Source organism: Aquarana catesbeiana, linkage group LG04, assembly GCF_042186555.1.
Source record: "Aquarana catesbeiana isolate 2022-GZ linkage group LG04, ASM4218655v1, whole genome shotgun sequence".
NCBI classification, from domain to species: Eukaryota; Metazoa; Chordata; class Amphibia; order Anura; family Ranidae; genus Aquarana; species Aquarana catesbeiana.
The window spans coordinates 491,183,271-491,205,794 of record NC_133327.1 but is presented as its reverse complement, the minus strand read 5'-3'; the positions used below and the strand labels follow the sequence as shown (position 1 = coordinate 491,205,794).

The 22,524-nt window shown below is 42.8% G+C and overlaps 1 protein-coding gene across 4 annotated transcripts in view; it reads left to right on the top strand.

Moving 5' to 3' along the window:
• ARHGEF33 (Rho guanine nucleotide exchange factor 33) overlaps positions 1-21,524 on the top strand; it is a 583,069-nt gene extending 561,545 nt beyond the window's left edge. For all 4 annotated transcript variants that reach the window (XM_073627670.1, XM_073627671.1, XM_073627672.1 and 1 more), the window contains 2 exons: positions 17,494-17,627; positions 19,633-21,524. In XM_073627670.1, the coding sequence (XP_073483771.1) occupies positions 17,494-17,627; positions 19,633-19,762 (264 nt within the window). In that variant the 3' untranslated portion in view covers positions 19,763-21,524. The remainder of the gene's footprint in view (positions 1-17,493; positions 17,628-19,632) is intronic.
• Positions 21,525-22,524: the final 1,000 nt, after the last annotated feature.

The window sequence follows — 22,524 nt, the reverse complement described above, 5'->3', positions numbered from 1 at the left end:
GAGAAATTATTGTAGGATAAAAATAGAAATAAAAATAATAGCAAAATTTCTAACATTCCCGTATTTTCTACCCCAATCAGTACAGACTTTGGCAAGATCAGAAATATCATTTTTAAGTACTTAACAGTGCTGTTTAATGATTCTGTATATGCCAAGATTGTGTTAAAAGGGGTTAAGACTGTATCTCGTAGAGCCCCAACCTTAGGCAGAACACTGTCTCCTAGTTTTTCACACCAGAAAAAGTTTGTCCCCATTGGTTACAATTCAAAGGCACCTTTCGGTGTGGTCTGAATGGATGCACATGCTGTCCTCATATTCTTAGGGGGGGCACTATCTGCTCCACCACTACCGATAAGCAATCAAAAATGTAATCTTTCATTGGTTGTAACACCAGGTACTTGGTCTATATTATCACTAGTACACAGTAGCGGCAGGAGCTTGAATTTTTTTTTTTTTTTTGGGGGGGGGGGCGCAATCAAACTGAAAAATTCTAAAAAATACTGAAAACAAAATATCAATTGCAGCCTCACTGTGCCATCAATTGCAGCCTCTGTGCCCATAAAATGCAGCCACTGTGCCCCATAAAATGCAGCCACTGTGCCCATCATATGCAGCCTCTGTGCCCATCATATGCTGCCTCTGTGCCCATCATATGCAGCGCCTGTGCCCATCATATTCAGCCTCTGTGCCCATCATATGCAGCCTCTGTGCCCATCATATGCAACCACTGTGCCCACCATATGCAGCCTCTGTGCCCATATGTAGCCTCTGTGCCCATATGTAGCCTCTGTGCCCATCATATGCAGCCTCTGTGCCTATCATATGTAGCCTCTGTGCCCATCATATGCAGTCTGTGCCCATCATTTGCAGCCTCTGGGACCTCACCCCCCCTTGCTGTCTGACCAGCACACACTTACCCCATCCTGGTGGTGGGTGACAGCGGCGAGCTGCGGGACATGCAGCAGTTCAGGCGACGGCTCCTGTGTCCTCTATGTTTCTCTGTCCTCCGTGTGTCTCTTCTTCCGTTCCATTAGGCGTCCAATCGGAGCGCCTGTGCCTTCAGCCAATCAGGTGACGGGTATTAGATCCGTGCCTCCTAATTGGCTGAGAGGCGGTTCAGTGTTAGAAAAGCAAATATTCATTTGCTTTGCTATCACACCTGGTTGGACTGCAAGCGCAATTGCTTTGCGCTCCAAGTCAACCCTTTTTGAAGCCTATTAGAGCCTGAGGCTCTAATCAAAAGCTTCAAAAAAACAACCCAGCAGCTGTAATATAGGCGCCCATCATCGGAAAAGGGGCTGGATGCCTGAATAGGGGGTGGCCACAGTGCCCACGTGTAGATTCATGCTATGCATGAATCTATCCATTCTACACAGAGGGGGTGGCGAGCCAGAGGAGGCGGCGAGACAGAGGGAGCAGCACCCGTGCACCCTTAATGGACGCACCGCCACTGCTTGTACATCTTGTCAGATTCAGTATATTGGTTCAGTATAAGGGATCGCCTTCATGACCATCTACGCGATATAGAGAAAAATCACAACACTAATTTTGCTAGGCATTGGAATGATAGACTTCAGAAAAATGTATCCAGTCTAGTTATTCAGGCAGCAGAAAAAATTGTTCTGCCAATTAGGGGTGGGGACAAATTTAGGAGGCTATATAAGAGAGAGGTATATTGGATATTTTATTTCAATACCAGGAAACCAGCTGGCATGAACTTTGAATGGGATGTTTCCCATTTTTTGAAAAACTATATACTGTATGCCTTCGTGTCTATTCATATATGTGAACGATGTGATGTTTGATATATATGTTGGTCTTTAGTTCTCATTTGTCTTATATATTTCATCTTTAGCTTCACATGTACTATGTATCAATTATGTTCTGGGTGTTATTGTGCTGCCAGCTTTTGGTTTACAGATTTTTTTCATATCAATAGCATGGTATCCCACATAACAATGTAAGGGTTCTACATAAACTGAGGTGTATCTCACTCCTTAGGGTTGGGTCACCCCTAGGGATGGGCCGAGCGGACCCCTGTTCGGTTCGCCCCAGAACTTTCAAACACCGCGAAAGTTCGGACCCAAATAACGAACCCCATTAAAGTCAATGGGACCCGCATGTCAAAAATCAAAAGTGCCCCTTTTGAAGGCTTATATGCAAGTAATTGGGCATACAATGGTTATAGATGTCCAGGTCCTTCCCTGGGGGGACATGTATCAATAAAAAAAAAGTTTGTGAAAAACGTCATTTTTAAATGAGCAGTGATTTTTTGATTTTTAAATTGAAAGCTTAAAAATGAAAAATTCCTTCCAATATAGTGCCTGGGGGGTCCCCTTAGTCTGCCTGTAAAGTGGCAGATCTGTATCATGTTTAGAATCTGCTGCAGCAATAATTGCATTTATAAAGCCCCAAAAAAATGACATTTTCCCTGCAAGCGGCCTTTATTTTGCTCAGCAACAGCTGGGGAGCCAGTATGTATGATAAGGCCATAATGTAGTGCACTGGGAACAAATAGATAAATAATGAAGAAACTCCTGCGCTGTCAGAAATATCTATGCTAAGGGGCACTGCTGCAACACCTAAATGGCTGATTCAAACAGACAAAAGTGGTATGAATAAAGTGAGTGGTGATTGTGCTGTGCTAGTATGATACTAGCCCTTTTGCACTGAGAATTTTCTTTTCTTTTGTTTCAGTATTTACAATATTTTTCATGTGCTAGTATGATACTAGCCCTCATGCTCATTATACCTTTTGTAAAAAATGTTTTTCATTTTTCACTCACCTCTCTATACATTTGAGTTAGCCCCTTCCCCTTCCTCTTCCCCCCTTCCCCTTTTTATCACAGCGCAATCACCACTCACTTTATTCAATGCACTGGGAACAAGATTAGAGATTTTTTGGATACATTCTGGTGTCACTCAAACTTTGTATAGAAGTAACAGGTGTGTAAAAAATGGTCTTATAGAGGTAATCTTGATGAAAGCAAGAATTGGCTTTGCTGTAAAAAATTGCAACGATAGGCACCTGTCAAACAGGTGCAGAAAAATTGGTCTTTGGGTGTCGATGGAGCTTTCCCACCGTAACCCTATAGAGGTACTCTTGATGAAAGCAAGAATTGGCCTTGTTGTAAAAAATTGCAATGATATGCACCTGTCAAACAGGTGCAGAAAAATAAAATTACTCTTTGGGTGTCGGGGGCGCATTTCCACCGTAACCCTATAGAGGTGCTCTTGATGAAGGCAAAAAAATTGCAATGATATGCACCTGTCAAACAGGTGCTGAAAAATTGGTCTTTGGGTGTTAATTGTGCCCATGAAACTTTTACCAAAAACATTCTTTCAAATGAAATGATTGAACACCCTTAAAGCTAGGCAGCCTCGAAGTCCTTCAGAGATTCCACATCCCAAAAAGACTTAATCAGTGACATAGGCATCAGGGGCTTCATAGCTGGTAATCCAGGACTGATTCATTTTTATAAAAGTGAAACGGTCCACGGAGTCTGTGGACAGACGCGTTCTATAATCAGTAACGAAACCTCCTGCAGCACTGAATGCCCGTTCTGAAAGCACGCTGGATGCAGGGGTGCCCAACAACTCAGTAGCATACTGGGCAAGTTCTGGCCAGTGGTCTATTCTCATGACCCAGTAAGTCAGTGGATCATCAGCTGGAAAGCTCTCCATCTCTGTTTTGGCCCTGAGGTAATCGTCCACCATGTGATGCAGATGCTGCCGATGGGATGTGGAAGCTGACAGCCCTGGGCGACGAGGACTAAAAAAAATTCTAAAATTCCTCACTTAGGTGGATACCTTCTCCAATGCTCCTCTCTTGACCAACAGAAGACTCAAAACTACGTTTTCCACGACACTGTAACCTACTGGAGTCAGAAAAAACATTCAATAAAATCCTCTTTAACGTGTCCTCCTTTATGTCACGTCTTCTTGGGTCCTTTCGCAGGCTTTGAAGCAAAAGGTTGCCCATGTGCCTCAAATTTGCAGAAGCTTGAGAAGCAGACTCCTCAGGGTCACTCAGGTTGACAGCATCTGGAACTTCCTCCTCCCAGCCACGTACTACTCCCAAGGGTCTTGGGGTTGGAAAGCGATCGCTTACAGATTGACGCATGTCTTCCTCTTCTTCGAAGCCTAAAGTGCCAGAATCCTCCTCCTCTTCCTCCTCCCTCTCTCCTCCTGTGTGTTCTCTGACATAGGAATGATGGTGTCTGGATAAAGTGGGCCTTGAGAGGAAAGAAAGTCCTCCTCTTCCTCCTGCTGCTCTGCCTCCAGTGCCCTGTCCATAATGCCACGCAGAGTCTGCTCCAGAAGGAACACAACAGGGATTGTGTCACTGATGCATGCACTATCATGGCTCACAATCCTTGTGGCCTCCTCAAATGGTGACAATACAGTGCATGCATCCTTAATGATCAGCCATTGGGGTGGGAAAAAAAGCAGAGGCGGCCTGAGCCTGTCGTTGTGCCGTAGTCTCACAGGTACACATTGACGGCCCTTTGCTGCATGTATAGCCGCTGCAGCATTGACAAAGTCGAGTTCCACCTGGTGGGCATGTCACAAATCAGACGGTTTATGGGCAGGTGGATTTCCCACTGAATTTCAGCGAACTGAGCACTGACTGTGTATGACTGCCTGAAATGGCTACAGACTCTTCTGGCCAGCTTTAGCACATCTTGCAACCCTGGGTACGTATTTAGGAAATGCTGCACCACCAAATGGAGGACATGTGCCAGGCATGGCACATGTGCCATGCCTGCCATGACTTGGGTGCCAGATAGAGCAGAGGAGAAAACTGAAGGTGAGGGGTGACAATCCCAAGGAGGCCGACATTAAGAAAGAGTAGAGAGCAGCCACTCTGTTCAATCACATTCTGCAGCTGTTATTTCCTGGCCTACTCCCCAAAGCTCAGCCGTCTGGGCCTTTTTCAGCACATCTGCAGCAGATCGCACTGTTGCTATTTGCAAGCTGTGTCTCAGGCACATCAAACATGTCAAAAACACCAGCCATTTGGGTACCACATGCTTAACAAGACATCCAACCACTTAGCCCATTGGCAAGAGCACCTAAAAGCCACACAAAAGGGACACAAATCTGTCCCTCCTCCTCCTCCTTACCCACTTCACTCTGCCCCTGCTATATCGAGTCATTACCTCTCAGCAGCCTCCACTGACGGGGATGATGGTATAGCACAAGGTGTCCCAGGTCCTAGCAGCACATCTGCCAGCAGCACACCACCAGCTGTAGACTGTAGCTGGCAAATTTCTTTGCCCCATCTGCTGCAGAGGAAAAAAAAAATACAGTCCCTACTTTTCACGTAAGGTCATTCCATCTCTTTACAATAATGTGGAAGGGAATGTTCTAGCAGGCAGGACACATGGCACATGTGTCAACTTTCCCTGTCTAAGGGCAGATAGGAGGTTTGAGGAGGTTTGAGCCATTATCACACATCACCATTCCTGGCTCTAGCTGGCGTGGTGTGAACCACCTCTGGGCCTGGACCAGCTGAAGAACTTAATAGCACCTTTTAGCCTGACTCTGGGAATAGCCATTTGAACGCTTAGGAGGTATCTGATGTTCATAGGACAATTCTGCAGAGGAGGGCATGGAGGAGGAGGGGGTAGAGCTCACAGGTCTGGCATCATCACCACCAGCTGTATGGAGACGTGGGGGCACAACAAGCAGCACCGAGCCCTGTCCTGCATCCTTTCGAGTTGCAAGCAGCGTTACCCAGTGTGCTGTGAACTAAATATATTGTCCTGCCCATGCTTGCTGGACCACGTGTCAGCAGTAAGGTGGATTTTACGACTGCCTGCTAGAACATTCCCTTCCACATGATGGTAAAGAGATGGAATGACCTTACGTGAAAAGTAGGGACTGTATTTTTTTTTTCCTCTGCAGCAGATGGGGCAAAGAAATTTGCCGGCTATAGTCTACAGCTGGTGGTGTGCTGCTGGCAGATGTGCTGCTAGGACCTGGGACACCTTGTGCTATACCATCATCCCCGTCAGTGGAGGCTGCTGAGGGGTAATGACTCAATATAGCAGGGGCAGAGTGAAGTGGGTAAGGAGGAGGAGGAGGGACAGATTTGTGTCCCTTTTGTGTGGCTTTTAGGTGCTCTTGCCAATGGGCTAAGTGGTTGGATGTCTTGTTAAGCATGTGGTACCCAAATGGCTGGTGTTTTTGACATGTTTGATGTGCCTGAGACACAGCTTGCAAATAGCAACAGTGCGATCTGCTGCAGATGTGCTGAAAAAGGCCCAGACGGCTGAGCTTTGGGGAGTGGGCCGGGAAATAACAGCTGCAGAATGTGATTGAACAGGGTGGCTGTTCTCTACTCTTTCTTAATGTCAGCCTCCTTGGGGTTGTCACCCCTCACCTTCAGTTTTCTCCTCTGCTCTATCTGGCACCCAAGTCGCATCAGTGACCTCATCATCATCATCATCTCCATCTCCTCCATCATCATCATTACCACTGGAGACAACTTGGCAATACGCTGCGGCTGGGGGAACACGAATGCCAATTTATCTACCAGTGTTCTCCCCTCTCTCTAGGCTCATGTTACTGTCATCCTCAACCTCAGAACCCACATATGAATCCAGTAAGGGCTGGGCATCATCAAGGTGCAAGTGACTGATGCTGTGGTCAAATAACTCAGCTGACTCCTCCATGGCTGGTGTTGGGGCTATGTCAGGAATAGATGTGGACAAGGAGGCAGGTTTATCCACTCTGGCAAATGCAGGGGACTGCATACTTGTCTCTGCTTGCGTGACAGAGGATGAGAAGGATGAGGAAGGATTTAGGAAGGAGGATTTAGTAAGCCAGTCCACCACCTCCTCTGCATGCTGTGGCTGGATAGCATGGGCAAACTCACTAAACAGAGCAAATGATGCCCTGCCTGAGGACTGACCACCACGTCTACCTTTGCCTGTGGACACATTTGTTGCTGGCCCCCTTACAGTGCCAAAGGAACGTCTGCCTCTCCTTTTTTTCCTCCCAGACATTATTGGGAGGGAGGGAGTGGTGCGTATAAGCAAATGAAATCTGTACGTAGATGCACTTTAATCAATGTAAAGTGGTGTTGGTGCACTTTAATTTGAGTACTTACACTACACAGACACACTCCACAGATACACTATAATATACTGCAATATAATGCGCCAAACATACAGTGACGCACAAAACTTTATTGCGTTAAACTGGCAGTAATGCACACAGAACTATATGGCGTTAAACTGGCAGTAACGCTCACAAAACTATATGGCGTTAAACTGGCAGTAACGCACACAAAGGTAAATGGCGTTAAACTGTCAGTAACACAATCAAATAGACAGTGTTCAACCAACACTAGACTGACGCTATCTGAATTGTCCCTACTTTAGCTATATACTAATGTCAAGATTACTGACACAGTCTCACTACATTACACTGAAACTATCTGAGCTGTCCCTACTCACTGTCCCTACACTAATGTATGTATGAATGACACGGTCTCACTACACTACAGTGATACTATCTAAGCTGTAACTACTCTAGCTACACACTCTGCAAAGCTGAATGATGGTCCTCCTCACTACACTCACACTATCCATAGACTGACACTAAACTAATTTTCTACACTGACAATTGAAGCAAAATAGCACAGTATAGCACACTGACTAACTAATAGCACTGAACAGAGCCCTGTTCTATCTCTCTCAATGACGAAATCACACTGAAAATGGCTGCCATTGAAAGAATACTTTTATGCTGTGGGGCGGGAATGAGCCATGATTGGATAAAGTCATGATGACAGTGTCCAATCATGACTCTGACAGTGCTCTGTGCCCTGATTGGCCGAAGCTTTCACTGCTTTAGCCAATCAGGGCTTGCAGTGCACTGTTCAGCGCCACAATACATTGTGGTCGGTTCGGGGGCTGAACAAACGATCGAACGACCCGTTTATTTGGCTGTTCACCGAACGTCCAAACAACGAAAGTTCAACCCGAACTATTGCTCATGCCAAACCGCTCGCCCATCACTAGGCACCCCTATCCACTTTAGACATACGGAAATGTTTTGTACTTATGTACATAGAAATACTGTCTCTGTCTCATTATATAGGTTAGTTCTAAATGTGCACGTGTATATGTATACATGCTTTTTTACATGTCTTTTTTACACATTTTTATAAATATATATATATATATATATATATATATATACACACACATTTTTCAAACATGCTTATTTATTATACGTGAAATATGTCTTATGTTGGCAGGAACATCTCTTATACATGACCACATACAACTTTAAATGGTTCATTATGTCTTTAATTTTATTTATTTTTTGTTTTTAGACTTTTTATGTTTGTAGCCCTTTTGAAAATGGATATCTATCAGTAAAGGGTTAATGCATCTCTTGAATGATTTCAGTTTCACCTGTCTCCATTACTATCAAGAGTGTTCTAATTGGTCCCACATGATGGAGTGGGTGTTAACTTGCATGATGATTAAGTCTTTTGATTTTTGTATATATACTACTGTTTTTTAATCTGTTATTTGACTATGACTAAGCACCGGTAAAGTGGTGTGAAATGCGTCATTATGTGCTTCTTATTCTGATTGTTGCATGGACTATTTTCAATAAAGGAATTCATTTGGAGTGTGGTCATCCAGACTTTCTTTGTTGACACATTTCCTGTATACTGAACTGGCACCCTATCTGTCGGGGAAGTGAGAGGATGCAATTACCGTCCTGAGCGGTTCATTATTTCCACAGAGTCCGCAAATGACTTGAGACTGGGGTGGAGGTTCATCTTCCAGCAGGAAAACAACCCTAAACATACAGCCAGAGCTACAATAGAATGGTTTATGTGTTAGAATGGCCCAGTCAAAGTCCAGACCTTCATCCAATTGTGAATCTGTGGCAAGACTTGAAAATTGCTGTTCACAGATGTTCTCTATCCAATCTGACAGAGCTTGAGCTATTTTGCAAAGAAGAATGGGCAAAAACGTCACTCTCTAGATGTGAAAAGCTGGTAAAGACATCCCCAAAAATACTTGCAGCTGTAATTGCAGCGAAAGTTGGTTCTACTTTTTTTACCTAGGGTGGACGGACAACAAATGCACGCCACACTTTGCAGATATTTATTTGTAAAAAATTTTGAAAATCATTTATCATTCTCCTTCCAATTCACAATTATGTGCCACTTTGTGTTGGTCTTTCACACAAAATCCCAATAAAATACATTTACGATTTTGAGTGTAACATGACAAAATGTGTAAAATGTCAAGGGGTATGAAAACTTTTTTCAAGACACTGTAAATATATATATTGCTCTTCTGGTGTTGAACCTGTATGAATATTATCACCATGGTGATCTTCTTTGGGCAGATTTGCAAGTTAAAAGCCTTTGTTTGCATTTATTGAACACATGTGATTGAACAGCTCTTTACCAGCTACTGCATTTGCCTGGTGCATATTTCTAGGATAAATAGGGTTATTTGTTAGTGGAATGCCAGGTGATGCCATTGAATCTCACTTGGATGAATTCTAGTATATGATTCCCTGGGCAAACGTCTTAATGAATGCCTAATAAATAGACCCCATTTCATTCATAAATTGATGTGAAATGTGCATTTAAGCTGTAGTTGCTGGATAAATCTATAAGACGTGCATGCATAATGTAAAATTTGCCTATCTACCTCGTTATGATGGGGCAACAACCATATTTCCTGCCGCATGATGGCAGCACACACTGGGTTGTGACTCTGCCCCCACAATCTGTTAGGACTGGTTAGCTATGAGTTTTGAAGAGAGGCCCACCACAGCATTCTTTTTCTTTTTCTGAACAGACCTGTTCAGGACTGGGTGGATAGCTCCAAACCCCTTACCGCACCGCCCCAGCCAGGTTCAGCCTCTCCTGGGTGGAAGTCTCTGTCTATACAGTCTCTAAATGAGCTAAATGAAGGGAACCCCACTCTGTTGGTCTCAGGGGTCTATTCATTCTGGTGCCATACAAGCCTTAAATAGGCTTAAAATGCTTTTAGCGACCGCCACTATTCTTACCTTCACATGCACATACCTTTTTATTCCTCTCCCTTTTCTCCTGCTTTTTATCATTTTTATTTTTTTTTAACATTGGATGGGCTCTCTAGTCCCTCATTCTCCTTGCTCTTCCAAGTTGGCGGCCGTGGCTGACTCTGTGAATGCACGAGCAGAAGTGATGCGCATGGTGACCCATTCTGCCAGTCTCCAAGATGGCGTTAGGTGCCGTGGATCGCATCTGAGCATGTGCGGAGATGACATCACTTCCGCCGCAATGGCGCCAAATTTTAAAAGCCTGCATTTCCATTTGAAAAATGACAGATTGTTCCCTCTCATCTTGGATGCACACCCGCCTGCTGCCTCTGCCAGTTCCTTCCCTACCTCACCTGCTACCACCTCAGTTAAGGGCTGTTTTATATTTTCTCTCATTGCACCAGGCCAAATCTTGCTAATATTCCTCACTGCTTGCTAATTCTTATTAAAATACATTAGAGGTTACTGTCCTTTGCTCCGCTCATGGAGGCCGCTGCCCAAGCAGACCATCTACAGTCTGTAAGGTAAGGGGTGTTTTGGTAAGTAGTGAAGATGTGGAAAAAGAGAGCACTGCCACTAATACCGTCTTATCTGGATAGCCCTGTCAGGTCATCAAGATCCTCTCACTCCAGGCGCAAAGAAAGTTCAACACATAATTCTCCTTCAGGAAATAGACCTTCCAGAAGAAGCCGGTCAAGATCTTCCTCCCATCACCATCGTTCGCACCAAAGAAAGCCATCTTCAACCCATCAAACACATAGCAGTCATCGCATGCGCCCTATGGCCAATGCCTGCTGGGTATGCGTTGCTCCGGCTCTTCCTGACCAAGCTAACATGCCAAACATGCCTGGAAGAAGTAACAAGAGAAAAAGAAATGGATGGAAGGGAGGTAACCGATATTATCCGAGAATCGGTAGGAGAATCGATACTACAAGTGTCAGCTCCAGAACCAGATAGACCAGCTCCGAGCACATCAACAACCACTTTACGTATACCTCCAAAGTCGGACGACTCCTCTGACAATGAAGGATTTGAAAATGCCACATGCTTTGATTTTGCTTCGATCGCACTGGCAGCGGTAGGAAGAGCAATCGCTAGCTGGACTTCCTGTGTCGAAAAGCTACTCCTGGAAGGAGCCGAACAAGAAAAAATAGTAACCACTGTTCCAAGAGCTCAGTCTAGCTGGAGATTTTGTGGCCGAAGCCTCAGTGAACAGATCTTTGGCAAGAGCCACGCTGGCCTCGGTAATGTCAAGAAGAGCACTGTGGTTAAAGCCATGAGTTGCGGATCCAGCTTCCAAAACAAACTGGTGTAAAATACCCTATGACGAAATAAATTTGTTCGGTGAAAAACTAGATTCGGCCATCTTAAAGGTCACAGGCGGTAAATCAGGCCTCGTTCTGTCCAACAGAAGGCCAAAGCAACAAAAAAACTGCACCATATAGACGCAATCTCCCAGAGAGATATAGAGAGGCAAGGTCATAGACCGGGGAAAGAATTCAAGCGAAATTGGAGAAATACCCAATTTTCTTTTCTGAGGTTACAAAAGTCAAAAGCCGCTAGCACAGGGGATCAACAGAAATCCTTTTGAAGGTGCACCAGTCCAACCTGCAATAGTAGGAGCCAGACTCAGACTATTCACGCAGGTTTGGGCAGATCACATAAAAGATCCGTGGACAATATCCACTATCCACTTCAGTCACAAATGGAGATTCAAGAACAGATCTCCCAGGGACCATTTTCAAACTACAAGACTTCCGTCCTCTCTACAACAGAGAAAAGTATTGATCAAGTACGTGATGGAGTTGCTACAGAAACGTGCAATTGTGCAAGTTTCGCTCGCTCAGAAAGGAAGAGATTTCTATTCTCCACTTTTCCTCGTAAGAAAGAAAACCGGAGAACCGCGCCCAATATTAGGTCTAAAAAGACTCAACAGAAAGATTCTAGTCGAATCCTTCAAGATAGAGAGCCTCCAATCGATCTTACTGACAATAAACACTGGAGATTGGATGCTGTCGATCGATTTATCAGACGCCTACTTACACGTCAGGTGACCTTCCAAAAATGTATTAGTTTTGCGGTGAATCACCAACACTTTCAATTCTAAAGTCTAGCATTCGGGATATCGACTGCCCCCAGAACCTTTGCAAAGATCCTATTGCCAGTGATAGCGTACTTGAGAGAGAAAGGATTGAGAGTCCACCATTATCTCAACGATATCCTTCTCTTAGCCGATAGCCAGCAGTCTCTCCTCCACCATCGGGGAATACTGATATCCACACTACAGCAATTCAGATGGATAATAAATTGGAAGAAAAGCAACTTGCAACTGACACAAAAAGTGGTCTTTTTGGGAGCAGAATTGAATACCAGGTCCAACAGAGTGGAACTTCCTCAAGAGAAAATAGAACCCTTAATTCACAGGATAAAAAAAAATTATGGCAGAAGTTTACTTACCAGCAAGAGCATGCATGAGTATTCTGGGATCCATGTCAGCCACCTTCCCAATGGTCCAGTGGGCCCAGTGGCACACAAGAACATTTCAAAATTAGTTTTTGATGCAGTGGGATGGAGCATCAATGCTTCAGCCAATCTATATCCACTAGACAGTGAAACAGTCAGTATGGTGGTGGACTCAGGTCTACAACCTCAAATGTTATCGTCACATTATTTCTCCTCAACCAAAATTAATTACGTCAGATGCCAAGGGACATTGGCATTTCAGGCCACGAGGTGTAGTCTTGAATATTTTGGAGCTGAGAGCCACCTTTCAAGCTCTCCTAGCATTCAGTCCACTTCTCAGGGGGAAAAATGTCCTGCTACGTATAGACAACAAAGTAGCAGTAGCCTACATACAGAGGCAAGGAGGGACCATAAGTTTCACACTCATGAAGGAGGTATTCCCTATTTTTGACTGGGTTCAGATATATTTGACGGATCTGAAATCCGTATACGTCCCAGCAGCCCAGAACCAATTGGCCGATGACCTGAGCAGAATCTTCGTTTCAAACAACGAATGGTCTCTGAGTTCCCAAGCCTTCTCTCTTCTGATGCAGACCTGGGGTGTTCCCGACATTGATCTGGCAGCAACCCTAATGAATGCCAAGTGTCCAAAATTTCTGGCAAGAGTGGCATATCCAACGACGGGCAGGGGTAGACTGCTTACACAAACCCTGGAACTTCCAGCTGGGATATATTTTTCCCCCAATACCGTTAATAGTGAGATTTCTATCCAGACTCAGAAGATCAACATCCACAGTGATAGCAGTAATACTCTTTTGGCCAAGAAGACCGTGGTACACAACCACTCTACAACTGAGTATAAAGGCCCAATTTCCTCTCCCAGTAACACCAGATCTGCTCTCACAAGGCCAATTCCTACACCCAGCGCCAGAAAAACTACCCCTGATGTCTTGGAAATTGAAAGGGATAGGCTGCTAAGCCAAGGATGCTCACTTAAGGTGGTAACTACCTTGCAACAAGCCAGGAAGAATTCAACTAATAACGCTTACAAAAAAGTGTTGGAAAAATTCACTTCATTCGCACAGCAGTATAGTGACATAGTTAGTCAGGTTAAAAAAAGACACAAGTCCATCTAATTCAACTCAAAAAAAAAAAAAATCATATAATCCCATTTACACAATCCTTCACCCACAGTTGATCCAGAGGAAGGCAAAAAACTCCAGCAAAGCATGATCCAATTTGCAACAGCAGGGGAAAAAATTCCTTCCTGATCCCCCGAGAGGCAATACGATTTTCCCTGGATCAACTTTACCTGGGATCCTGGGCAATACTGGGATCTTTTGGCACCCAAAGTGTCACAAATTTTAGAATTCCTTCAATCGGGCCTAGACAAAGGCCTAGGTTCTATTACGCTAAAGGTACAAGTCTCTGCCTTATCTGCTATAATGGGAATCAAATGGGCTTTAGATCCCCTTATCATTCAATTTCTAAGGGCATGCTTAAAGATAAAACCACAGAGGAAACCAACTTTTCCTGTTTGGAATCTCTCCACAGTGTTAGAAGCACTGTCAAGTTCTCCCTTTTATTCCATGGAGGCAGCATCCCTTTGGGATTTAACACTTAAAATAACCTTCCTTATTGCCATAACCTCAGGCAAGCCTTATCCGAGTTGCAAGCTTTACTGATGAAAGATCCTCATTTGATCTTCTACCCAGAGTGGTCCTAAGACCTTCAGATCAGTTCATTCCTAAAGTATCTGCTTTCCACTTTTTTTTAATATAATCTTTATTATATATTATTTTCAAATATAACAAATAATAATACAGGGGGTACAAAGAGAAGAAAAAAAAGGGGGGGGGGGGTCTAATAAATCACAGTGTAGTACCATAAAAGTATACCAAACCATATATATTAAAAGGATGTGCTTTAAAGAGTAAAAGAACAAACGGTGCAAACTTTTACTAAAACCTTGACGTAAGTGTGTCATGAGATACTTATGACTTCTTCATCCTGCGTCCACCATCATAATAGAGGTGGAATCTATGGTTGAAACCACCACTACATCTAAGCAGGTCAACAGTAACCATGTTAAGTAAACAACATCCTGTTAGTGTCCAAGAGTTAGACCCTAGCCGGAAAAAAAAAGGGGGGGTGGGGAAGGGAGTAAAAAAGAGGGAGAAAATTGGGGAGGGAGGATGATGGGTATATCTAATAATCCCTGACATATCTGTCTAATGACTAGCACAACTGTGTGAATTAAAAGTGCAATATCATTATCATTATGTAGATCTTGGGGGTAAATAAGTATGCCGTGGCTCTCATCCTTCAAAGTTGTTTAAGGGGCAACTCCAGCAATGTCTGATCTACAGGAAGCGGCCCCAGGGGAAGCCTGGAGGGGAGTCGCCGTATCCCTAGACTTATAATGTGTCCATGTCGCCCAGATTGCATAAAATTTATCAAACTTATCTTTACATTTTGCCATCCACTCCTCCGCTGCCATGACCGAGTCAATCAGGCCCATCCACTCGGTTCATCTCGGAATACGGGTTGATTTCCAGTGAACAGGGATCAAACGCCGTGCAGCATTTAAGAGGTGTGGGAGTATCGACTTCCGGTACTGACTTAGTGGGGTGGATGGCACATGCAGCAAGAACTCCATGGGGGAGTCCGGTAAATCCACATCTAGGATAACCCTTATCTGGGCTCTAACGTCTAGCCAGAAGGGCCGGAGCCTCGGGCACTCCCACCAAATATGTAGGAAAGTGCCCCTAAGCCCGCAGCCCCTCCAACATGCAGCCGAAGATGTCGGATATATTTTCGCCAATTTCGTTGGTACCTTATACCATCGGGTTAATAGTTTGAAACAATTTTCCTGCATTTTGGTATCTATTGAGCTTTTATGAGTGAGCCGATAAAGGTTATTCAATTGGACCTCAGTAAATGTGTGTCCCAGGTCTCTCTCCCATTCCCTAATGTATGTAGGTTTGTTCTGAGATTCCGCAGACTGCAGCATCGCATAAAGCAAGGAGATAGAGTGAGCAATGGGGCCCTCAGATTTACATAGTTTTTCGAAGGGGGTTAGTGATGAGGGGGGTCGCACAGGAAGAGGTAAACTCTTAATAAAATGCTGTAGTTGCCTATATCGCCATCCATCCATAGGAAAGCTACCAAACTGGGATCGGAGCCAGTCTAAGGACACCATACCTTGTTCATGAACAAACCGTCCACAGCGAACCTCCCCATCACCAGTCCAATTGCGGTGGTAGGAAAGGTGTTCCCCTGGAGTGAACCAGGGAAAGCCTCCTAGCGGTGCAAGCGGGGACGTTGGCTGTGACAGGTGCTCCTTTGAGTTAATGGTATCCCACAATCTCAGTACATGTATAGTGATCAGGGAAACAAAGCTCGAAAGACCTCTGTTCTCACGCGGGAGCCAAGGGGCATGAGACAAGTTGCGTCCCGCCAGAAACTTCTCGAGAGGAACCCAGGCCTTGGTAGAGGTGTGGTGGTGCCAGTCGAGAACTCTCTGCAGGGCCACTGCCTCATAATATTTGCGGACAGAAGGCACTCCCAGTCCTCCCATATTTTTAGGGCGTTGTAGCGTACGGAGAGCTAAGCGGGGTACATGACCCTGCCAAATAAATTTGACAAATAGGCTGTTGAAGGTCGAGAAAAGAGATCTGGGCAAAGCAATAGGTATCATCTGGAGAGAAAACAGAATTCGTGGCAGTACATTCATCTTCAGTATGCTGACCCGCCCCATCCACGAAAAGGAAGTACGATCCCACCTAGTTATCTGCTTTCCACTTTAATCAAGAAATCAACCTACCAGTATTCCTTACTAGTCAAAGGGAATCCACATCCCTTGGACATCAAAACAACTATTGCTTTGTATCTGACAGCTACCAGCCCATTCAGGAAGACAGAAAATCTTCTTTTCATTCCTCGCGGCCCTAAAAAAGGCCAACCAGCATCTTCACGTACAACAGCCTCATGGCTAATAAAAACCATCAAAAAAAGCATACATGGCACAACAACTTCCAATACCTGAAGGCTTAAGGGCTCATTCTACTAGGGCAGTGGCAACATCGTGGGCAGCATATTGCAGGGTATCTCCGGAAATAATATGCAAAGCGGCAACTTGGTCTTCAAGAACAACATTCATGTCACATTACAGAGTGGATCCTGCGCAATTGACAACTGTTGAATTCGGAAGAGAAGTTGTTCAAACAAATTCTTCTGTATCTTGTGAATAAATTAATACTTTGTAAGCACCCATCCGTATAGCAAGTTATTTCCCAGTGTGTGTTGCCATTTTACAACAGGAAAACGGAAAATTGTATACTCACCTTTCCGTAATTTTCCTTTCTGGCTCATCTCACAGCAGCACACAGATTCCCACCCATTTAAGGTGATAGATGCGGAGACTGCTGTGGTGGGCCTCTCTTCAAAACTTATAGCTAACCAGTCCTATCAGGTTTTGGGGGCAAAGTCACAACCCAGTGTGTGCTGCCATAAGATGCGCCAGGAAAGGAAAATTATGGAAAGGTGAGTATACAATTTTCCATTTTCTTTACCTTTAAGCCTCTTTACCTTGCCAGACACCCCTGGCTCAAACTTATTGGAGGAAGCATCAGTTTGCTGGGATTTTTCTGTCCAGTTACTATTTGTTTTTATGTACTATTTGTTTTATGGTTGGTCTAGATGGACTTGTGTCTTTTTTCAACCTGACTAACTATGTAACTATGTTTCCTCCTACACTACGTTGGAGCTGGGAGTGTCTAGACGGTGTCACCCATTTCCTCTTTTATAGCCCTAAACACGCACAACCACTTTCATAGGATCTTCTGAAGGGTAGATTGTGCTTGCATGTTTAACTGCTATATAAAGTCAGATGAATAGCTTGTTCAAATGAGAATGGCTTTCTTTTATGTATTGTTATTATTGCTCTTGTTATAGGAAATCCATATGGATGGAAATGCAAAATTCTACCAAAAAGATGAAACTGAGCAAACATCATTCAGTGATCATCATCCCAGGTCAGATCAAAAAGGAGGTTTCCGAAGCTCCTTCCGTAAGCTATTTAAAAAGAAGTGAGTTGAAAAAGAGCCAATTTTCTGAAAGAGTTCACTACTCTGTAGGCTTGATATATATAACTTTTTATAATGTGTTTTGTATTCTAAGAAAACAAGGACATAACAGCCTAAAAAAACATATAGATCAGCAGATGTAACAAATTGGCTTGATTTTTGGGTGGCTGTATCTGATCTTTTAAAGATTTGTCAAGACACATGGCAAGATTTGAAATCAGACCTCCACCAAAGTAAATTATTGAAGAGTTGGTGAATTCCATTAGTGTTTTATCCCCTGCTAGGTCACTTTGTTTGCTCCATATGTAAACCTAATTCCACCATCACCTGTACAGCCATGATGGATCATGAGTATCTTTTAAACCTAGCTTGTAGTGTCAGTTGCTGGAGTGGATTCTCAGTATAGTCCTACTGAGAATTCACTGGGAATGGGGGGCATTGGTGTCTCCTGCCTGCTAATGGGTTCTCCATAGAAATATATTGAGAATTGAGACTGTGAGTGCTTATCCTACAACTGTCAATGCCCTGCATGGGTTGCAGGAAAGACATCTACCTACTGGAATGTCAGAGATCTTTAGGGGGGAGAATGGCTCCCCAATCCATCAAAATGGAGTGAAATGCCTAGGCGATCTGTTTTAAAAAGCTGCATGTTAGCAGATATGCATCATTTAAACAGTAAAGGTAATAGTCATTGACAGATGTGCTCTTTAAATCAACCATCTTGTCACTTTGCTCTTTACATCACTTTGCTCTAGATCTACCATGTTTAGTGATGCTTGCAGCTTATGGCTTGCTGTTTATTACATAAACCTTTGGTGAACCTGTGGTTTGCCTGTGCATGGAAAAGCAACAGGTTCAATTTATTACCCTACTTCTGTTTGCTCACTTGCTGCTCTGTTTAGTTGCCAGGAGTAAAAACTTGTGTAAGCTACAAGTCATAGGAATAGTAGCTTACAAGCTTACACAAGGCTATTGATTCCCCATGCGATAATGCTGATTAGTCCAGTGCTGACCCCGTAACAACTCACAAGCAACAAGGTCACTGGAGAAGGCAAGAAAAAAAACATTCAACTGACCTGTTCTTACAGTGTTACTTTCTCCCTGGGCAAAGTAGCTAGTCAAATTATAAAGCATTTTAGAAAGGAAGATGTGTAGCATGGGGGATCCCTTCCTTCCTCTCTCCAGTGATCACAGGAGCTGGGACGAGCTCCACTCCCTCGCCTGCATTCCTGGAGCAGCGGACATATACACCATCCACATTGCTCCCCTAATCAGCACACAAGCCTGAGCAGCACACCAATCTTCTGTGGGTCACAGTATATAGCAGTTTAGTCATTGAGGAAATGACACTATTGAAACAGGTATTTTTTTCCCTCTTAATCAATTCTGTTACTGCCAACTTGTTGCCAGCAATAGGATGACTAGTGTGACGTGAGCCTTAAAGTGTTTGTAAACTCTTACATATACCTAGTGAAGTGACTGGCCTTAGGTGATACACAGAGATGAAACAAATCCTCCTATATAAGTTGTTCCTGTTTATCTGAAGGTATCTCTTATTCACAAACATTAAAAGTATACCATTTACACAGCACTTCTGATCAGAAGAAGGCAGGAGGCAGGGATCTGATGTCACATGCTGCACAGCATAGATCAGAGAGCTGAGTGTAATTTGAGACTTGAGTGAAGAGATAGGACACGCTAAACAGTCTCATAAGGAAATCTAGACAGCTGAGCCTGTCGATTACATGTTGTGTGCTGGATCACATTTCCCCACCCCCCTGGATCCCTTTGGAATCAGCATAACCTGTCAGAAGTGACTCATGCAGGTAGCAGAGGAAGGAGACAGTGGACAAAAATCAAACTTAGTGCTTTGGATTGAGGCAAGCACACACTATAGAAGGATATCCTTTGTTAATTTTTCATTTCAACGAATTTCTTGATAAACTAAGATATAAGACAATGAGTAAAAAAAATAACCAGTATTCCTTGCTGTGCTCTGAGATTTTAGGTACTGTGGAGTAGACGGCAAGGAGAAGACAAGTGAGAAATCATCTATAGACCAGTCTCCAACAAGGCAGGAGATCTTCAGAGTTCACTCTGCTCTTATCAATGAGCTTGACCGTGGAACAGCTGTATAGTAAGAATCTGTGAAAATATACAGAGGCAAAAAGATTTATGATAGCTTGTCACTCCCTGTATTTGAAAAACAAAGCTGCTGAATATTCTAGTGCAAAAATACTTTTACCACATTCACAAAAAAAAATTAGGACTTGTAAAGTGTTATATAGAATTACCTTTAGTATTAAGCAACTTGTAACACTCTGTAAGGGTTTACAGCTACATCTTTTGAATGTAACACAATTACCGGTAAATATAATTTGTTTCAATATAGTTGTAAAGAATTCAAGAACCATAAAGTTTCAAATTTAAGATTTTTAGGGCAAACAGTACATGTAAGGCCAACGCAAGCCTATATGTATTAGCTCTTCCAAAGTGTATTCTGACAAATAGGTTTAAATTAATGTAAAATTTAAAGAACCCAGGCACTGCAAATGGATAGGGATTTGGATCCCAAGCTTTGGTATTAAATGTAGACAAACTGGGATTGATTTATTATAACGGAAGATTGCAAAATCTGGTGCAGCTGTGCATGGTAGTCAATCAGCTTCTAACTTCAGCTTGTTCAATCAAAGGGTAACTCAACTTTCGTGGGGAAAAACATAGCAAATAAAGAAAACATAATATATCATATACAATTGTGACACAAGTCATATTATAATTGAATGTTATTAAAAAATACCTTTCCTTTTCAATTTTCAGCCGCTGTAATTTCCTGCAAATGCAATGCTATTGCATTTAAATAAATGCAATGGCTACCTGGAGGTGTTTTGTACACAGAATGTTTACAGCATGCCCTCCAGATATGTAATTTCCTGCTTGTGTGATTGGCTCACTGAGTTTCCCAGTAGTCTGCACTAAAGATGCAAGTCATAATTCAGGCATCCCCTGCAACAAAAATGTCATTTTTGGTGAGATACTCGGAATAGGAACACATCTAAAGAGATGCAGGCCCAGCTGCTTTCTTCATTAGTGCACAGCTAGTTGATAATTATGAAACCACTTCCATTAGACTCACTCGGCACAGGGACACAGAAAAACAAACAGTGATTTCTTTCAGAATAACAAAAGGTAGGATTCTGCAACAAAGTTTTTTATTAAAATCCTTGCAATGTACATAGATCACCCAGAGGGGAATGTTTTTATTCGCAACATAAGTGGAGTTATGCTTTAAGCTTTGACAAAAAAAAATGGAAGCTGATTGGTTTCTATGCACAGCTGCACCAGATTTTGCACTCTCTAGTTTTAGTAAACCAACCCTATTGTCTGTAACTTATTCTTACTTTCATACATGTGTACTTATTGGACCATTCTTATGGAGAAATAGGGTTAATTATACCCATATGCTCATATTCTATACATTATTGGATGTTAGTATGCAGAATATTGTAGGGCTCATTGAAGTTGTGCACAATAGTGACCAGTTAATTCCTAACTTGAAAAATATTTAAACCTCTAAAAAATGAGATAAATATAGTGGCGCCAGAATCCAACATTAAGTGAAACATATATCTTAACAAATATGCATCAATGAATATTCAACACCCTGTGACAAGTCCATAAACAAATTCTTCCAGTATTAAAACTTGTATAGTGTCTTTTCATTTCTTACACCACACCAATATGTGAAAGGGATTCCGCTCCCCTCAGAAAACGCACTCACCAACTTCCAATGCATTACACTCTCGTGCTTGGCTTAAACGCTTTCAACCACACACAAAGGGGTTAAGTGAGCTCCAGTATCCAACAGTGAACATCAATCGGGATCTCTCCACATGTAAATAACAAAGTGCTCTAAATAGTGTGATAACGTAAAACCAGTTTAATTAAAACACTCAAAAATCTTCAATCATTGCACTCACACCAAATAAATTCATTATAAGCAAAAGTAAAATCACAGCAGCTCTTCAAACCGGTAATAGCAGCGATGTATAGTGGTCATGGCGGACCCGACATGTTTCGTCACACCGACTTAATCATGGGATTGCTAATTCCCCAGGTCCGCCGTGACCACTATACACTGCTGCTATTACCGGTTTGAAGAGCTGCTGTGATTTTACTTTTGTTTATAATGAATTTATTTGATGTGAGTGCAATGATTGAAGATTTTTTTGTGTTTATTTATTTAAACTGGTTTTAGGTTATCACACTATTTGGAGCACTTTGTTATTTACATGTGGAGAGATTCTGATTGATGTTTACGGATGGATACTGGAGCTCACTTAACCCCTTTGTGTGTGGTTGAAAGCGTTTAAGCCAAGCACGAGAGTGTAAGGCATTGGAAGTTGGTGAGTGCGTTTTCTGAGGGGAGCGGAATCACTTTCACATATTGGTGTGGTGGAAGAAATGAAAAGACACTATACAAGTTTTAATACTGGAAGAATTTGTTTATGGACTTTTTAATATAGATAGTTTGTTCTCTTATTTTCACACTTGTCACAGGGTGTTGAATATTCATTGATGCATATTTGTTAATATATATGTTTCACTTAATATTGGATTCTGGCGCCACTATATTTATCTAATTTCTTAGAGGTTTAAATATTTTTCACATTATCACATTATTTAAAGTGACAGCTACACTGTACAGGTATACTTCTAGTCTGCATAGTGTACTTGTTGACCATCAGTTTGGATAATTCCTAACTTGCCCTGTTAAATTGTGAGGTGAAATCTGACTACCACATTTACCTCCTTAGCCGAGTTTTGAAATACTGGGCCCTGTGTTGTCTAAATACAGGTTTTCAGAGTTTTACTAGAATAACATGAATTCACAATTTTA